The sequence below is a fragment of the Dreissena polymorpha genome, chromosome 2 (assembly GCF_020536995.1).
Source record: "Dreissena polymorpha isolate Duluth1 chromosome 2, UMN_Dpol_1.0, whole genome shotgun sequence".
Classification (NCBI taxonomy): Eukaryota; Metazoa; Mollusca; class Bivalvia; order Myida; family Dreissenidae; genus Dreissena; species Dreissena polymorpha.
Genome location: NC_068356.1, coordinates 15,075,066 through 15,089,882, shown reverse-complemented (window position 1 = coordinate 15,089,882; position 14,817 = coordinate 15,075,066). Strand labels below are relative to the sequence as shown.

The window sequence follows — 14,817 nt, the reverse complement described above, 5'->3', positions numbered from 1 at the left end:
GAAAATTGAAGTGACCGAAAATAGCGTTTATTGTATCAACGACTACCGGTAATAGCACGCGCTTGTAAAATACCATGCCGTATAGTATAAATTGCAGTTATATATGTTTGCACTTCATTTAAAATAATTTTAAATGTTTAACTTATTTGACAGAAAGTTACTATAATGTTGTACTTTGACCAACGAGTTCAAAGATGAGCATGTTATGTACCGATACTCGCTAGTATGAACCTATGATTAACGTAAAAAAGGAAACTATGTATTATTTGTTTGTTCATTTCCGATAGCTGTTGTCTAACACCTTCCATTTTTCGAAGATTTTGTAATAAATAGGGTGCATCAAACTTTGAAGTGTTTAGTATTTGTGACAGTTATTTTACTGAGAAGGGGTAGTACCATTGCGGTAGATAATTGAACTGTTAATTGGCACTACCCCTGGTAATTGTCATACTGCTTATGCTTTCGGGCGAAACCATTGTTTAATACCGATTTACAAGGTTATTTACCCAATAACGCAAATGTAAAGGCCCGTTGCCCTCATGCATGCACCTGTCATGTTTTATGATGTTAATCTGGTTGTAAAACCCCATGATCGAAGTGTCATTACATATTGAAAACAGGACCAAATTTTGGTAAAATAACCCTGTAAAATATACTGTCCGAAAACTTAAGAGACATTAATTATGGACAAAAACTCGTGTGTCCGATTATTAAGAGTCACGTAAAATAATTATTTTTGTTAAAAAAGGGGGTGTCCGAAAACTTATAGTGTCCAAAAACATAGAGTAATTACGGTAATCTTAATATCACTATATGAAATATTTATTTGAATACACACCAGAGCCTGCATGCACTGGTAGGGTCTAGGGGAAGAAACTCAAAAAGTGGAAAAGAGAAAAAATATCATGCTAATACAAATAAATACATGATTGGCAGCTGCATTTTTCTGTTCCTGCCCAATGCCCAAGTACCAATATTTCATGTTTTGTCACCTCTCACCAACATTATTGGTACTCTATCCCCTCCCCCCACGATAACAATTCTTTGAGTTTTGATGATCTAAAAACTGGTTAGAGAGCCACTAAATCCGGATTTCTAGAATATTCAGAAATTTTACGACTCCTGTTAAAAAATATACAATGTAATTTTAAATGCACACTATTATTCATTCTTAAATAAGAACTGTGGACCCTCGTTACAAATGCAGGAACAAAATAGCTAAGATATGGGATGCACAATTTTGAACCAAGCACAACTTGATTTCAGTAATTACTCATGTTTTATAAAAAAAATGATTGTTTACTAATGTTTGCAAACAGGCATTTTCATTACATTAAAAAGTTAAAGAGCAATGCCAATTCCTGTATTTGTCATATAGTTTGTCTACACTTTCTTGTTCAGGTATTTAGTATCTTACATAGTATTGATCAGCATTAAGGAAAATGTATAGATGATATTAATTGAACATTAATATATCAATCTTATAATAGATGATATTAATTGAACATTAATAAATCAATCTTATATTGTCAATTCAAGATAGTGTAGGTTATGGTTCTTGTGCATGGCACTTCTTCCAATTGATTTATTCACAGCCATGAAGTTTCATGTTGAAATCTTGTATTGTTACAGAGATTTAGCCTTGAGAAGTTTTATCATACAACAAGAGATTTGTTTGTCAAAAACACAATGCCCCCTTCTGCGCTGCTTTGAAGACATATTTTTGACCTTTGACCTTGAAGGATAACCTTCAGGGTTCAACATTAACTTTTTTTACAGCAAGACCATCAGACCAGCTCCTCTAAAAATGTACTAGCCCGAATCTGATGTCTACTAGACCTTAAATGACATAGCAAATAAACACAATTGTGTCATGTAGCTGTTTAATCAGGATTTATCAGTAAATAATCAGTGTCTGTGAACACCAGAAAGTTATTTTGATGCATTGAGTAAAACAATAAAATAAAACTTTTTTTTTTGCTTTTCTTTGTCAAATTCAAGCCGTGAGTACTGACTCGATTTTCCATTTAGGATAAAATTGACGTTTTCATTTTTCTTCATATTTACGTTTCCTGTCAGTTTTACAGACGGATTTTTCTTTTTTAACCGATTTGTCGGACGAAAAATCAGACCTTGAACAAAGCCATTTTTTAAATTACATTCCCATGTCTGCTACGCAAAAATGTTTACATTAACCATACTGATTTATGATAGAAGTCGTAAAATCATGCTGTACTACACTGCAGGAAATAAGTAATATTCATGACCAATGGAAACAAGCAAATTCCTGCGGGAAGCTCTCCTTTGCGTCTCAAAATAGCGATCAATCATATGAATGCTTTATTTATATACGCTAGTTTTGTTCTGATGTAAATAATGGATACGAGAGTAATTTTACACATTAAGAAAAAAGGTTTTCACAGCAGTTAGTTATAGTTATATGAATCAGTGCAGATTTTTTAATGTACTACCAGTCGGACAAGCTAGCCCGCAGTTTTACTAGCCCGACCACCGATCTTACTAGACAATGTCTGTTGGACGTGCCTTAGTTTCGAAACCCTGACCTTGACCTTTCACCACTCAAAATGTGCATCTCCATGAGATACACTTACATGCCAAATATCAAGCTGCTATCTTCAATATTGCAAAAGTTATGACCAATGTTAAAGTTTTCAGACAGACAGACGCCATATATTTGACCTTTGACCTTGAAGACGACCTTGACCTTTCACCACTCAAAATGTGCAGCTTCATTCGATACACATGCATGCCAAGTATCAAGTGGCTATCTTCAATATTGTAAAAGTTATAACCAATGTTAAAGTTTTCGTACGAACGGACAGACTGAAGGACAGTTCAAAAACTATATGCCAACCTTCGGGAGCATAAAAACAACAAAGGGACAAAACTCTTATTTAAGAAAGTGTAGTTATGGTTCTTTGGCATGGCACTTCTCATTGATATCAATACACCCATAAAGTTTCATGTTGAAATACTGTATGGTATCTGAGATTTAGTCCTAAAAAGTTACATCATACAAAACAAGAGCTGTCTCCATCGGAAGACTTATGCCCCCGAAAAACCCCTTTTCTAAACCTAAACGCAGATTTTGAAACCTAAACGCGGACCCTAAGTTCAAGGGGGTTAAAATTTTTGAGCGTATCGAAAGGCCTTGTCCATATACACTTGCATACCAAATATGAAGGTTACATCTGAAGCGACATATAAGTTATGAGCATTTTTCGAAACACAAAAGTGTGACGGACAGACAGACAGACATTGCGATCACTAAATGCCCTCCTTTGAGGTTATAAAAAGGGCAATAACTCTCAAATAAGAAAGTATACAGTTATGGTTCTTGTGCATGGCACTTCTCCTCATTGATATTTATACACCCATGAAGTTTCATAATGCTATCTTATATAGTTTCGGAGATTTAGCCCTTAAACTTTCTGACAGATGGTCAAAGGGACAGACAGACCCATGGACAAACAATGCCAATTCTGTATCTCTCTGCTCTCTGCATTTGGGGGGGGGGGGGGGGGGGGGGGGGGGGTAAAAATGTGCGCTCTAGAGTGGTTACAAGCTAAAAGTTGACAACACACAGTACCTTGAACATACAAGGACAGTGACATACCTCTTCATTATCCTGCCATGATCTCACATTGTACACAGCTGCTGCCTGAAAACAACATTACATTATTGCGCAATTTACAGGGTTGATTTAGTGACAGGTTTCCACCGTCATTTAAACAAATCAAATGTGGGGAATTCCAAATTAGTTTTACTACAAACAAAATTGATTTTATGTGTATGTTAATATAAGGTTGTTTTTTTTACTAACATACATGTGCAGCATTTGTTATTGTATTGCATTTACTAACAAAACAGCTACAAGTCTTAGGTCCCACACATTTTTTCCCCGGTCAAGTACCTTTTTAGGACTTGAAAAGATCTTTTTCTGAGCACCAGCACTTTCACTTTTGGTTCCTCTGGCCCTGAATATTTTTCGTTCTGCTGGCGGTGTCTTTACCATCCTTGCTTTCTTGGGCTGTGGTTCCGTGAATTCCTACACAAGCCATACAACATGAAATCCAACTGACAAATGGGCTTAACCCTTTCCCACTCGGAGGCAAAATGTAAATGGCTATGTACAAACAGCAGAAAACCAGAACAGCCTGTGAGTAACTTGCAGTCTGTTAAGGGTTTATGCTGTGTGCTGCTCATCAGTATCTAAGGTTTGGCAATGAAACCTTTAAACCTTGAACCTAGTAAAAAGGTCTTTAAAAAAATATAACTTTCTTAAGGGCAAACACATCAAAATATGTATTTAAGTGGTAAAGGGTTAAGACTCAAGAATATACATGTGCCTGTATGTTGGTATTGGAATTACAAAGATGTCTTTTTTTATCAGGTCAATAGGAGATATATTTGTCAAAGTTTGAAGGTATGTCACATTACTTATGATTAACTCTGAAGTGAACATTTTCATTATGTAATCAGATTAAACACACCCAAAAACTTGATTCAAAGATACACAATGTTTGTGACACAAAGGCAAGAAATGCAGCATTTTTTTTAAAGATGCTTGATGTCATGATCAACAAGTAAATTGTCATAAAAAATATTCATTCCTGCTTAAAATGCAACATCATTGCAAATATATTTAAATATTGGTTTAAATGTTAAAGCAGGGTGGAATGATAATTAATGAAAAACAGGTTACTATTCTATTGTTTTGTAATATATCTGGCTTGCAGAAAAAAAAAATAAGAATCATATGATCAAAATGTAACCAGTATATATGATGTCTATGTGAACATTTTATTCTCACAATCTTAACATAATTTATGTATAAAACGAGGAATGATTACAACTTACTGGAATATAAAATTAATAAATAATCTTTAAATGACACTATCAATCAAATATTGTTAACTTCAATGAGCGAATTTTCAATGATAACAACACAAATACTTGCAACTGTTGAGGACAAAAATTGTATCCATGAGTCTCATGAACAAATCTACAGTTATTAATGGGGTTTTCTCGACATGTTTACATGACATAGCTATCTGCTGTATGGCAGCAAATTCCAATTGAATAAAATTGTACTTGTGTTTATTTTCTGGTACTACCTTTTCTGAAATGATATTCTCTTTTTTTATTAATCAGTGTTTTTGGTTAAAAAAAGTAATATGATCATATACATTCAATTTAAGAAACGAGAAGGCAGTAACCTGTTACTTTATAATCACAATTACAACTAATGCTGCTTTTATTAAATTATAACCCACATCTCCATCTAAATAATGATGGAATGAGACCTGGTCAAAGGCATATTAGGCCCTGCAATTAGACAATTATACGATAAAACAGTTTAAAGAAACATTCTTTATTCTTCGACTTTAAGTTACCGGTATTGTTGTTGAATATGCACCCAGACATATTTTTGGACTAATTGAACGCAATTTTAAATACTTATCACATTTCATGCACATATTTTATTATGTCATGTTAACAAAATGTTAACTCTTTAATTTTCTTTGGGTACATGTACAAACAATAATTTTATTTTGAAACAAAAGCGGTTTATGTTACACACAACTAATGATTAGAGAGAACTACAAATGTTCAAGGGTGCCTATAGACCATTAATTTAAAATATCATCACACTATACCGATCATGCACATTTAAATTATTCAGAGTAACCAAAAGCTATGACTTTCGATATAACCTAAAACATAGATGTAAGCTGTAACTACATTTCAATACTGTTCAATTCAGGCAGGAGGATTTTGACCCCAGGGGCATGATTTGAACATCATATTCATAAGTATAGGACCACAAAAAGATGTTTGACACCAAATATTGAAGACCTGATCCTTGTGGTAACAGAAGATCTTTGAAGTTGTTTCTTTTAAAACTATTTTTAGCTTTGGTGGCCTACATATTCAATTTCAAAAACGAATGAAAAAAAAATTGAAATAGGATCTCCAAGGAATAAATCTTTTTGAAGTTTCGTTAAATTCTGGCCGGCAGAAGAGGAGGAGAAGTTGTTAGAAAAAAATTAATTGGACTACCCAAGGACTGAAGGATGAAGGACAAGTTATCCTTAAAGCTCCCCATCAGCACAGAGCCACTTTGAACTCAGGTGAGATAAGAATTATACCAATGGTTGATTTTTATAACCACTCATACCATTTATGATTTTATTAATGAAATAAACATGTTATACAAGCAAATTTTCAAAACCAAACTATGTTAGGACAGTGTTATACCTGAGAGGAGATTTCTGCCTCTGTCTCCTGGCTATCGGCAACACTGGTTGTTTGAGAGCTGTCTATGTCGCTTTCAGTCACCTCTTCTGATTTAATGACAGCTGAAGTTACATACTTGAGTTATACTTTTTTACATTTCATTTTGATACTTGAGTTAGTGAAAATTTCTTACTTCATAATGACAAGGGCAAGAATATGGGCTTCTTTATAGTTGTTCATAAGCATCTTCACAATTACAGTATATTTTGAGTTCAAGTTAAAATAAAACTACGGCTGTTTGTAAAACATGCATGCCCCCCATATGGGCTGTCAATTGTAGTGGCAGCCATTGTGTGGATACCTTTTTTGGCACTGTGACCTTGACCTTTTACCTAGTGACCTGAAAATCAATAGGTGTCATCTGCGAGTCATGATCAATGTCCACATGAAGTTTCATGATCCTAGGCGTAAGCTTTCTTGAGTTATCATCCGGAAAACATTTTACTGTGTCAAGTCACCGTGACCGTGGACCTTGTGACCTGAAAGTCATTAGGGGTCATCTGCGAGTCATGATCAATGTACCTTTGAAGTTTGATGATCCTAGGCGTAAGCATTCTTGAGTTATCATCTGGAAACCATTTTTCTAAGTTGAGTCACCGTGACCTTGACATTTGACCTAGTGACCTGAAAATTAGTAGGGGTCATCTGCCAGTCATGATCAATGTACCTATGAAGTTTCATGATCCTAGGCATAAGCGTTCTTGAGATATCATCCAGAAACCATTTGACTATTTCGGGTTACTGTTACCTTGACCTTTGACCTAGTGACCTGATAATCAATAGGTGTCATCTGCCAGTCATGATCAATGTACCTATGAAGTTTCATGATCCTAGGCATAAGTGTTCTTGAGTTATCATCTGGAAACCATTTTACTATTTCGGGTCGCCGTGACCTTGACCTAGTGACCTGATAATCAATAGGGGTCATCTGCGAGTCATGATCAATGTAAATATGAAATTTCATGATCCTAGGCATAAGGGTCTTGAGTTATCATCCGGAAACCATTTTATTATTTCAGGTCATCGTGACCTTGACCTTTGACCTGATAATCAATAGGGGTCATCTGCGAGTCATGATCAATGTAAATATGAAGTTTCATGATCCTAGGCATAAGCGTTATTGAGTTATCATCTGGAAACCATTTTACTATTTCGGGTCACCATGACCTTGACCTTTGACCTAGTGACCTGAAAATATATAGGGGTCATCTGCGAGTCATGATCAATGTACCTATGAAGTTTCATGATCCTAGGCATAAGCGTTCTTGAGTTATCATCTGGAAACCATTTTACTATTTCGGGTCACTGTGACCTTGAACTTTGACCTAGTGACATCAAAATCAATAGGGGTCATCTGCGAGTCATGATCAATGTACCTATGAAGTTTCATGATCCTAGGCCTAAGCATTCTTGAGTTATCATACGGAAACCATCTGGTGGACGGACGGACATACGGACCGACATGTGCAAAACAATATACCCCCTCTTCTTCGAAGGGGAGCATAAATATTAAATTTGAGCTTTAAATTGAAAAGATGACACTTTTTGTGCAGAAATATATACCATGTTGTTGGTCATGTTGTCCAACAACCAAAATCATTGTCTTACTCTGCCAAGTTTTCCTCAGAAAAAAGCTTTGTGCAAGTTTCCTTTGGATTTGGAATAAGACCTTAGTGTTCACAAGGAATTTCTAGAGCCATTAAGGGAAATCTGCCTCCTGGCAGCCATTTTCTTTGACTGAACTGAACCTTTTTCAAAGCTGTTGAGATAATGTACGAACATATGTTCTGACCAAGTTTCATGAAAAATAGGCAAAACATTTAGACATTATTGTCTTGATCACAATGTAGATATTGTTAACAAAAATGATAAAAAAAGCCAAACATGAGCACAAGTTATCTTAAACTTGGGTCATAACTCTGCTCAAACAAAAAAAAATAAACCAAAATAAATAATTCATATGCAGGTACATGTAATGTTGTGAAGCTTTATCCCTTCTTGACGTTTTGAGTGATGTGAAACACTTATCCCAACAGATGGACATAAGGAAACCCAAGAGAAAATCTATATGCCATCCTCTTAGAAAATACAAAATATTTTCAGTTAATTTTAGAATAAAAATACACTATAAAAGATGCTAATTTCTATTAATACATCAATAGAGCTTACCCTCATCTGTCTCCTGGCTGCTAGGTTGTGGTGTCTCTACTTCCATAGCTGTTTCTGTCTCTAGCACTTCATTTTTGAAAGCTTCAGCAGGCAATTCTCCATTCGATTTTGGACTTTCGATAGAGTTTGGCTGATTAACAGCAGGAGCCTTTCCTTTCTTTTGAGTTTTCGGCATAACAGCTTTAGGTATATCAGGGGCCTTAATAGGTGGAGAAGGGGTCTCAGGCTCTGCATTTGGGTCCATGTAACCCTTGTTCCGAGAACGAAATATTTTATGATATTTCCGAGGAGGTGCAGTTTTGACCTTTGTAACAATGTCGTCAACATCGATTGGCTCTTCTTTTGGCTCTTCATAGTGGACATGCTTTTTAACCCTGCCACTACGAGTTGTGTAGGTTTCTTGTGAACTCTTTTCAATGTCAGATGAACTTGGAATGGGAGATTCTGATTCTTCTTTTACAGAACTGTTATCTTTGGAATTTGTGGTTTCCTTTGTATCTTCATCCATTTCAAAAGGATCTTTATCTGGTGTCTTGCTACCCCTCTTATTTTTAGTTAGCTTTTCAACTGGCTTGTTTTTGGATTTTGCGAGATCTTTAACATTATTCTTAAAATACTTTGATTGAGTGTTTGACTGCTTTATTTCTGAATCAGCAACTTTTGGAGAACACACAACAATTAATGTGGTCCCTGAATCATGTTTCAGCACATTCTTATGCACAACTTTACTATTTGAAAGACTACCTACTGGGTCCTTGGGTTGAATGTTTTCAGTGAATTTTGAATAAACTTCAGGATTAAGATATTGGCTACGGAATCGCACCATAACCTCATCACCATCTTTGTTAGTAACATTCTGACTAGTATATTTTCTAGGCCTATTGAATATGTTTTCTTCAACTTTAGTAATAATGCACTCTGCAGGTATTTCACTGGCATTCGAAGATCCATCATCAGGTTCGATGTACAGTCCTTCATCTGCATCATCTAGATCCACAGATTCTGTGTTTTTAGGAACCACTAGAGTGGAGTCTTTTTCTCGCTTTGATATCTTCTCATCTTTTACGACAGTAACATCTGGTGATTCTGTCCTAATTTTCCTTCCAGATGACTTTGAGTATGTTTGGACATTTACCTTTTTAACAGTAAATTCATCATCAACGTTGTCATCAAGTTCTGACTTAACAGAAGATGGTTTTCCAGGTGACTTGGTCAGTGGAGGTGTCATCCGAACAGCTGGCTGTAATACAACTGTACGAGAGGGTTTGGGCTGTCTTTTTTTGGGAGATCTATCAGTATCTGTCTCAAAACTGAATGGATCTTTATCCTCTTCTTGCAGCTGTTCTTTTTCAGAATTCTTGCCATCATCTCTTTGCTTTACATAAGACACATTGCCCCATTTGGCTTGCTTGGGTTTTGCAAAGACTTCATCAAACGCTTTGCTCGCAGCAGAATCTTCATTTGGAGATTTGCCATAAGTTTTGCCACCAAATCTTCTTACTTCAGCCATTTGATATTCTTGGCTTTTCTATACTGCAGAAGTAAAATGAAGAACAATACTAAAATTTTTTTAGAAGTAACTGTAAATTAATTTATATGGAAAAACATTTCTCTATATTTTAAGGCAGATTGGGACGTTTGGAAAATATCCTTATGTATTTCTAAAATGAAACTGACTGGAATATGTAAGGGAGGTTTTGTCAGACTACCATGTCTTTTATACTAATTGTATAAGATTTAAAGGTAGGTTTCCTCACACTGATATATTGAATACACAATGGTATTGGATATTAGAACATAAAATTCAATTGCGAAGTTGTGTTTGTTATGCAGATTTTAGAAAATATTTTTAAATGAGTCAAGTGTTGGGAGTATAAATCCACAATTAAGGATGTCAGCAAAAACTCAAGAATCTATTAGAATAATAATGTCTAAAGAGAATAATATGAATGAAAAAATAAAATGATTCTGAAGTTGCCAATGAAGTTCTACTGTTGTTCTGTGATCAGTTAACATTATTGCATGAAAGTTAACTATGACTTCATCCCATGTTTGCTGACACCTATTTTTCATCATAGACTATAAAGAGTGTCATGTGATCATCACCTAAAGAGTGTCATGTGATCATCAGCTAAAGAGTGTCATGTGATAATCAGCTAAAGAGTGTCATGTGATAATCAGCTAAAGAGTGTCATGTGATCATCAGCTAAAGAGTGTCATGTGATAATCAGCTAAAGAGTGTCATGTGATCATCAGCTGACGGTCCCACTATATTTTACAATTTCCAGTGTGGACTACACTAGGGTCAGATTAAGGCTTAGAAATCAGCAATGTTTAATTAAATCACAGTTGATATAAAATTTATAAATTAGTTGGAGGGATTACTTTTCAAGGTGATGTGTCACAAAGTGTGAGCTCCTGTGTTTTTGCAAAATACTCAGACAAAGCAGTGATAAACAATGATACTTTTATATGAAAATGTGTGGAATGATGTGAACTATGCAATGGACTAATTTTCATAGATTTTTTTTGTAAAAAAAGTAGTAAAAAGATAAAAAAGCAAAAATCTCCTTTGTTTGAATACTGAGCTAAAAATAAACATTTCCTTTCATCAGAAGTAATATTGGATCAGTTATTGGATAAGCTGGTAGATAATTGGAGATGATAGGAGATAATTGAGGATAAACTGTGTTTACTCAAACAGCAGGGACTTGTGGCTAATTGATTGCACTGTCAGCTTTTACCTGTCACTACTAACGGTACATACAAAATACATACAAAATAAACTCTAAATACATCTGAATATATATCTAAAACACAAATACCAAAACCTAATCAGATTGTCTATGAGTGCTATGAGTGCTAAAGACTCTACAAAATCATCTAAATACCAGCCAGCTGGTAAAATGGCAGCAAAAGGAAGCGAACGACCTAAACGTAACAATTCAGAGGTAAGCAACGATAGCATCAATGACAGTGCCACCATTAAACTGCAGTTGGACACCATGGAACTGACACTAACAGATCTGCGAGAACAGATGCTTAAAAAAGAGGACATTGAAAAATTAATATCAAGCACAGTAACTAAAATAATGAATGAAATGGAAAAACGGAACGAAGAATTTCTAATGAAAATGAAACAAAATATCCAACTGGAACTTGAAAATAAACTTATTAAAATCACAGAAAATAGCTTGAAGGAAATAACCAAAGAATTTGCTGACCAAATAAAAAGCTTACAATTTGAAAACGAAGCTCTACGAGAAAAACAAGTTGAATTAATAAAAGAACACAAAACAGCAATAGAAATTATGAACGAACGTATAAATAACAACGCACGGTTAAATGAAGAAAACAGCAAGAGATCCAATCACAATGAACAGTATTCGAGAAAAAACAATATAAAAATTATGGATGTTAAAGAGGACCAATACGAAAACATACCAACTCTCTCGGCAAAAATAACAGCTTTATTTCTACAACAAAATATTGATATCAAGCCAGAACAGATCGTTGCTATGCATCGAATCCCTACTAAAAAGGGGCAGACAAGACCTGTTCTCATAAAGCTCAGGAATAACGACGATAAAAGCGCAGTGATGAGGAAGCGAAAAGAAATGAAGAACGCTGGCCACCGCCTGGTTGATGACGTCACCGCCCTTAATACAGGACTGATGAGCCGACTTCAGCTCCACAAAGACATAGAGTCAACGTGGTTCTTCAATGGCTCTGTGTTCGCGCTAACTAAACGACAAGAGCGCATTAAATTTGACCTGTATGACAATATTGACACAGTGATTCGTGAATTCCGTGAACTCCGTGCCAAGCGTAATTAACACATGTTTCCTCGCCTGAGTGTGATCACTGCATTGATCTAACCTGCCGCTGCTGATCCGGTGAGATGAATCTAGTTTTGTTGTGTTTTTCTTCATTTTTACTCCAACATTATGCATGATATAAGTTGATTATGCTTTTTGTAGATAGAAAATTATATAAAATAAATAATATATAAAATAATATATAACTTAAGTTAATGTATATAGAAAATAACATATAATAAATAATATATAAAATAATATATAATTTATTTTGAAAACATTGGTTATGTCATCTCGCTTAATGAATACCATGTATAATATTATTTCTTTTACGAAAAAAAACACCTACAAAGTCTGATAAGTGTATCGAGCTATGCAGTTAGTCGTGTCTATGTATGTATACACTGATATTTGTTAAATGTGACTGTTATTTGTCTACTCCCAATATCTCTTGCAATATATTTCAATGCAAAGGGAAAAATAACGTTTGATAAATACATGTGTACACCATATGGAAAAACTCAATATATGTCTTACTTTTCTTAACAAAACCGAACACAATGTAAATCTATTCTTTAACTCTTACATCGTTCAAATTCAATAGGATTTGTGGGCGTAATTCAAACGCAGTGACTCGTGAAACTGTTAATAATGCGCACTGTTTATATTCTATTTATAGAACAGGATTTTACCACTATTGACCTTAAACTCATATAACCATCTGATGTCCCACTGTTTACAGTCTATTTATAGAACAGGTTTTCCATTATTGACCTAACTATGCCACTATGCTTAACACAATTGTTATTAATACATACTGTAAATGCTCATGTCAATAAGACATGCTTTGTGGTTGTATAACTCAACCATAGTGTACATACATTTCTTACTATAAGATAAGAAGCAATCCAATAGTTGTTGTCTTTTTCAAATACTTTTGTTCAAGTGTTTATCTTTAATTGTATGAGTATTACTATGATACAATGATATACAGTAACTGTTGTCTTTTTCAAATACTTTTGTTCAACTGTTTATCTTTAATTGTATGAGTACTACTATATTATACAATGATATACAGTAGTGGTTGTCTTTTCCAAATACTTTTGTTCATCTGTTTATCTTTAATTGTATGAGTATAACTCTTATACGATGATATACAATAGTTGTTATCTTTAATTGTATGAGTATAACTGTTATACGTTGAAATACAATAGTTGTTATCTTTTTCAAATACTTTGTCCAACTGTTTATCTTTAATTGTATGAATATTACTATTACACAATGATATACACTATGAATCTTATCCCTGCAAACCATCTATGGTTTTGTTTTCGCATAGGTGGTCGCATATGGGTTTATTCATTCATTGGTGAACATAAAAATATTTGTCTCTTAATAATATTGTACTATATATGTGTGTATAGATAGATATATATATTATATATTTCCCCATAGATCACCTATTCAAATAAATAGGTGATCCTTTTTTGGGGGTAAATTTAATACTAAATAAATACCAATAGCCCTATTTTATAACTTTCATGACTATAATATGTACTCATGACTAATCAAAGCAAATCTTTAAACAAGATTATTTTATACAATTGTTATTGTAATTGCTAAATAATCTTGACAAATGAGAATCCTCAAAATGTGCTATATACAGAATCTTGTTGAGCTGATAAATTTGTGACACAAAATTCATATTAATTTATTGAACTGCTTCAGTAATATTACAGAAATATAATAAATATGGTTAATCTGTCATAAGATACACTATGTAATCAATTTCTAACATCTTGAGTGGATGATCTTAAACTTTTACTTTCAAGAAAAGGATGCACACAATAAAAAAGCTGCAGTTTTTAACTGCCTATGAACTAAGAGATGCCTTGTAAACAGTTTTTTTTTTTTTTTTTCTTTTTTTTCTTCTAAACTGAAAGGTACCTTTATACAATTTGTATACTTAAAATACATAAAAACATGTACTATCTGAAATACAAGGTCATAATCACATAGTGTAATTAGCTATTCTTTTTCATTTATGTAACTAAGAACTTGTACAGGTATGGACATTTTTTGTTTGTATATGTCTTTTTTCCCTCAATCTGTAGGTAGTAATATTGAGAGGTAAAATATATATTTGCACTGACTTTTTCAAACTCTACCCAGATACTGTGTTATGCTCCTTGTATGCTGAGTGACACACCTATTTATTATACACAAGTAGTATGCATAAGCTCATTAGCTTGCTGGTGTTTTCATTTTGTTTGCACTTTGTGCTGTATGCCTGTTTGATTGTTTGAACAAAGATATAATGTATTGTATGCATTGCTGTATGTGTATATGTATTTCCAGAAAAATCAATGTGCTATTTGTTATCATATTTTAAAGGCATGGGATCTGAATTTAGTATTATTAAGCTTAACTATACAAAATGACTAGTGTTCTGAAAATTGTCTCTTAAAATCATAACTTTATGGTACCTTGATATTAAGTGTTATACTTA

The 14,817-nt window shown here is 34.0% G+C and overlaps 1 protein-coding gene across 1 annotated transcript in view; it reads right to left on the bottom strand.

Annotated features, from left to right (window-relative positions):
- The window catches only part of LOC127865961 (wings apart-like protein homolog), a 59,974-nt gene that overhangs the window by 28,124 nt on the left and 17,033 nt on the right, over positions 1-14,817 (bottom strand). The window contains exons 4-7 of the mRNA XM_052406120.1: positions 8,491-10,023; positions 6,283-6,383; positions 3,935-4,069; positions 3,638-3,682 (exon numbers count right to left, since the gene is read on the bottom strand). Of these exons, the coding sequence (XP_052262080.1) occupies positions 3,638-3,682; positions 3,935-4,069; positions 6,283-6,383; positions 8,491-10,000 (1,791 nt within the window). The 5' untranslated portion in view covers positions 10,001-10,023. The remainder of the gene's footprint in view (positions 1-3,637; positions 3,683-3,934; positions 4,070-6,282; positions 6,384-8,490; positions 10,024-14,817) is intronic.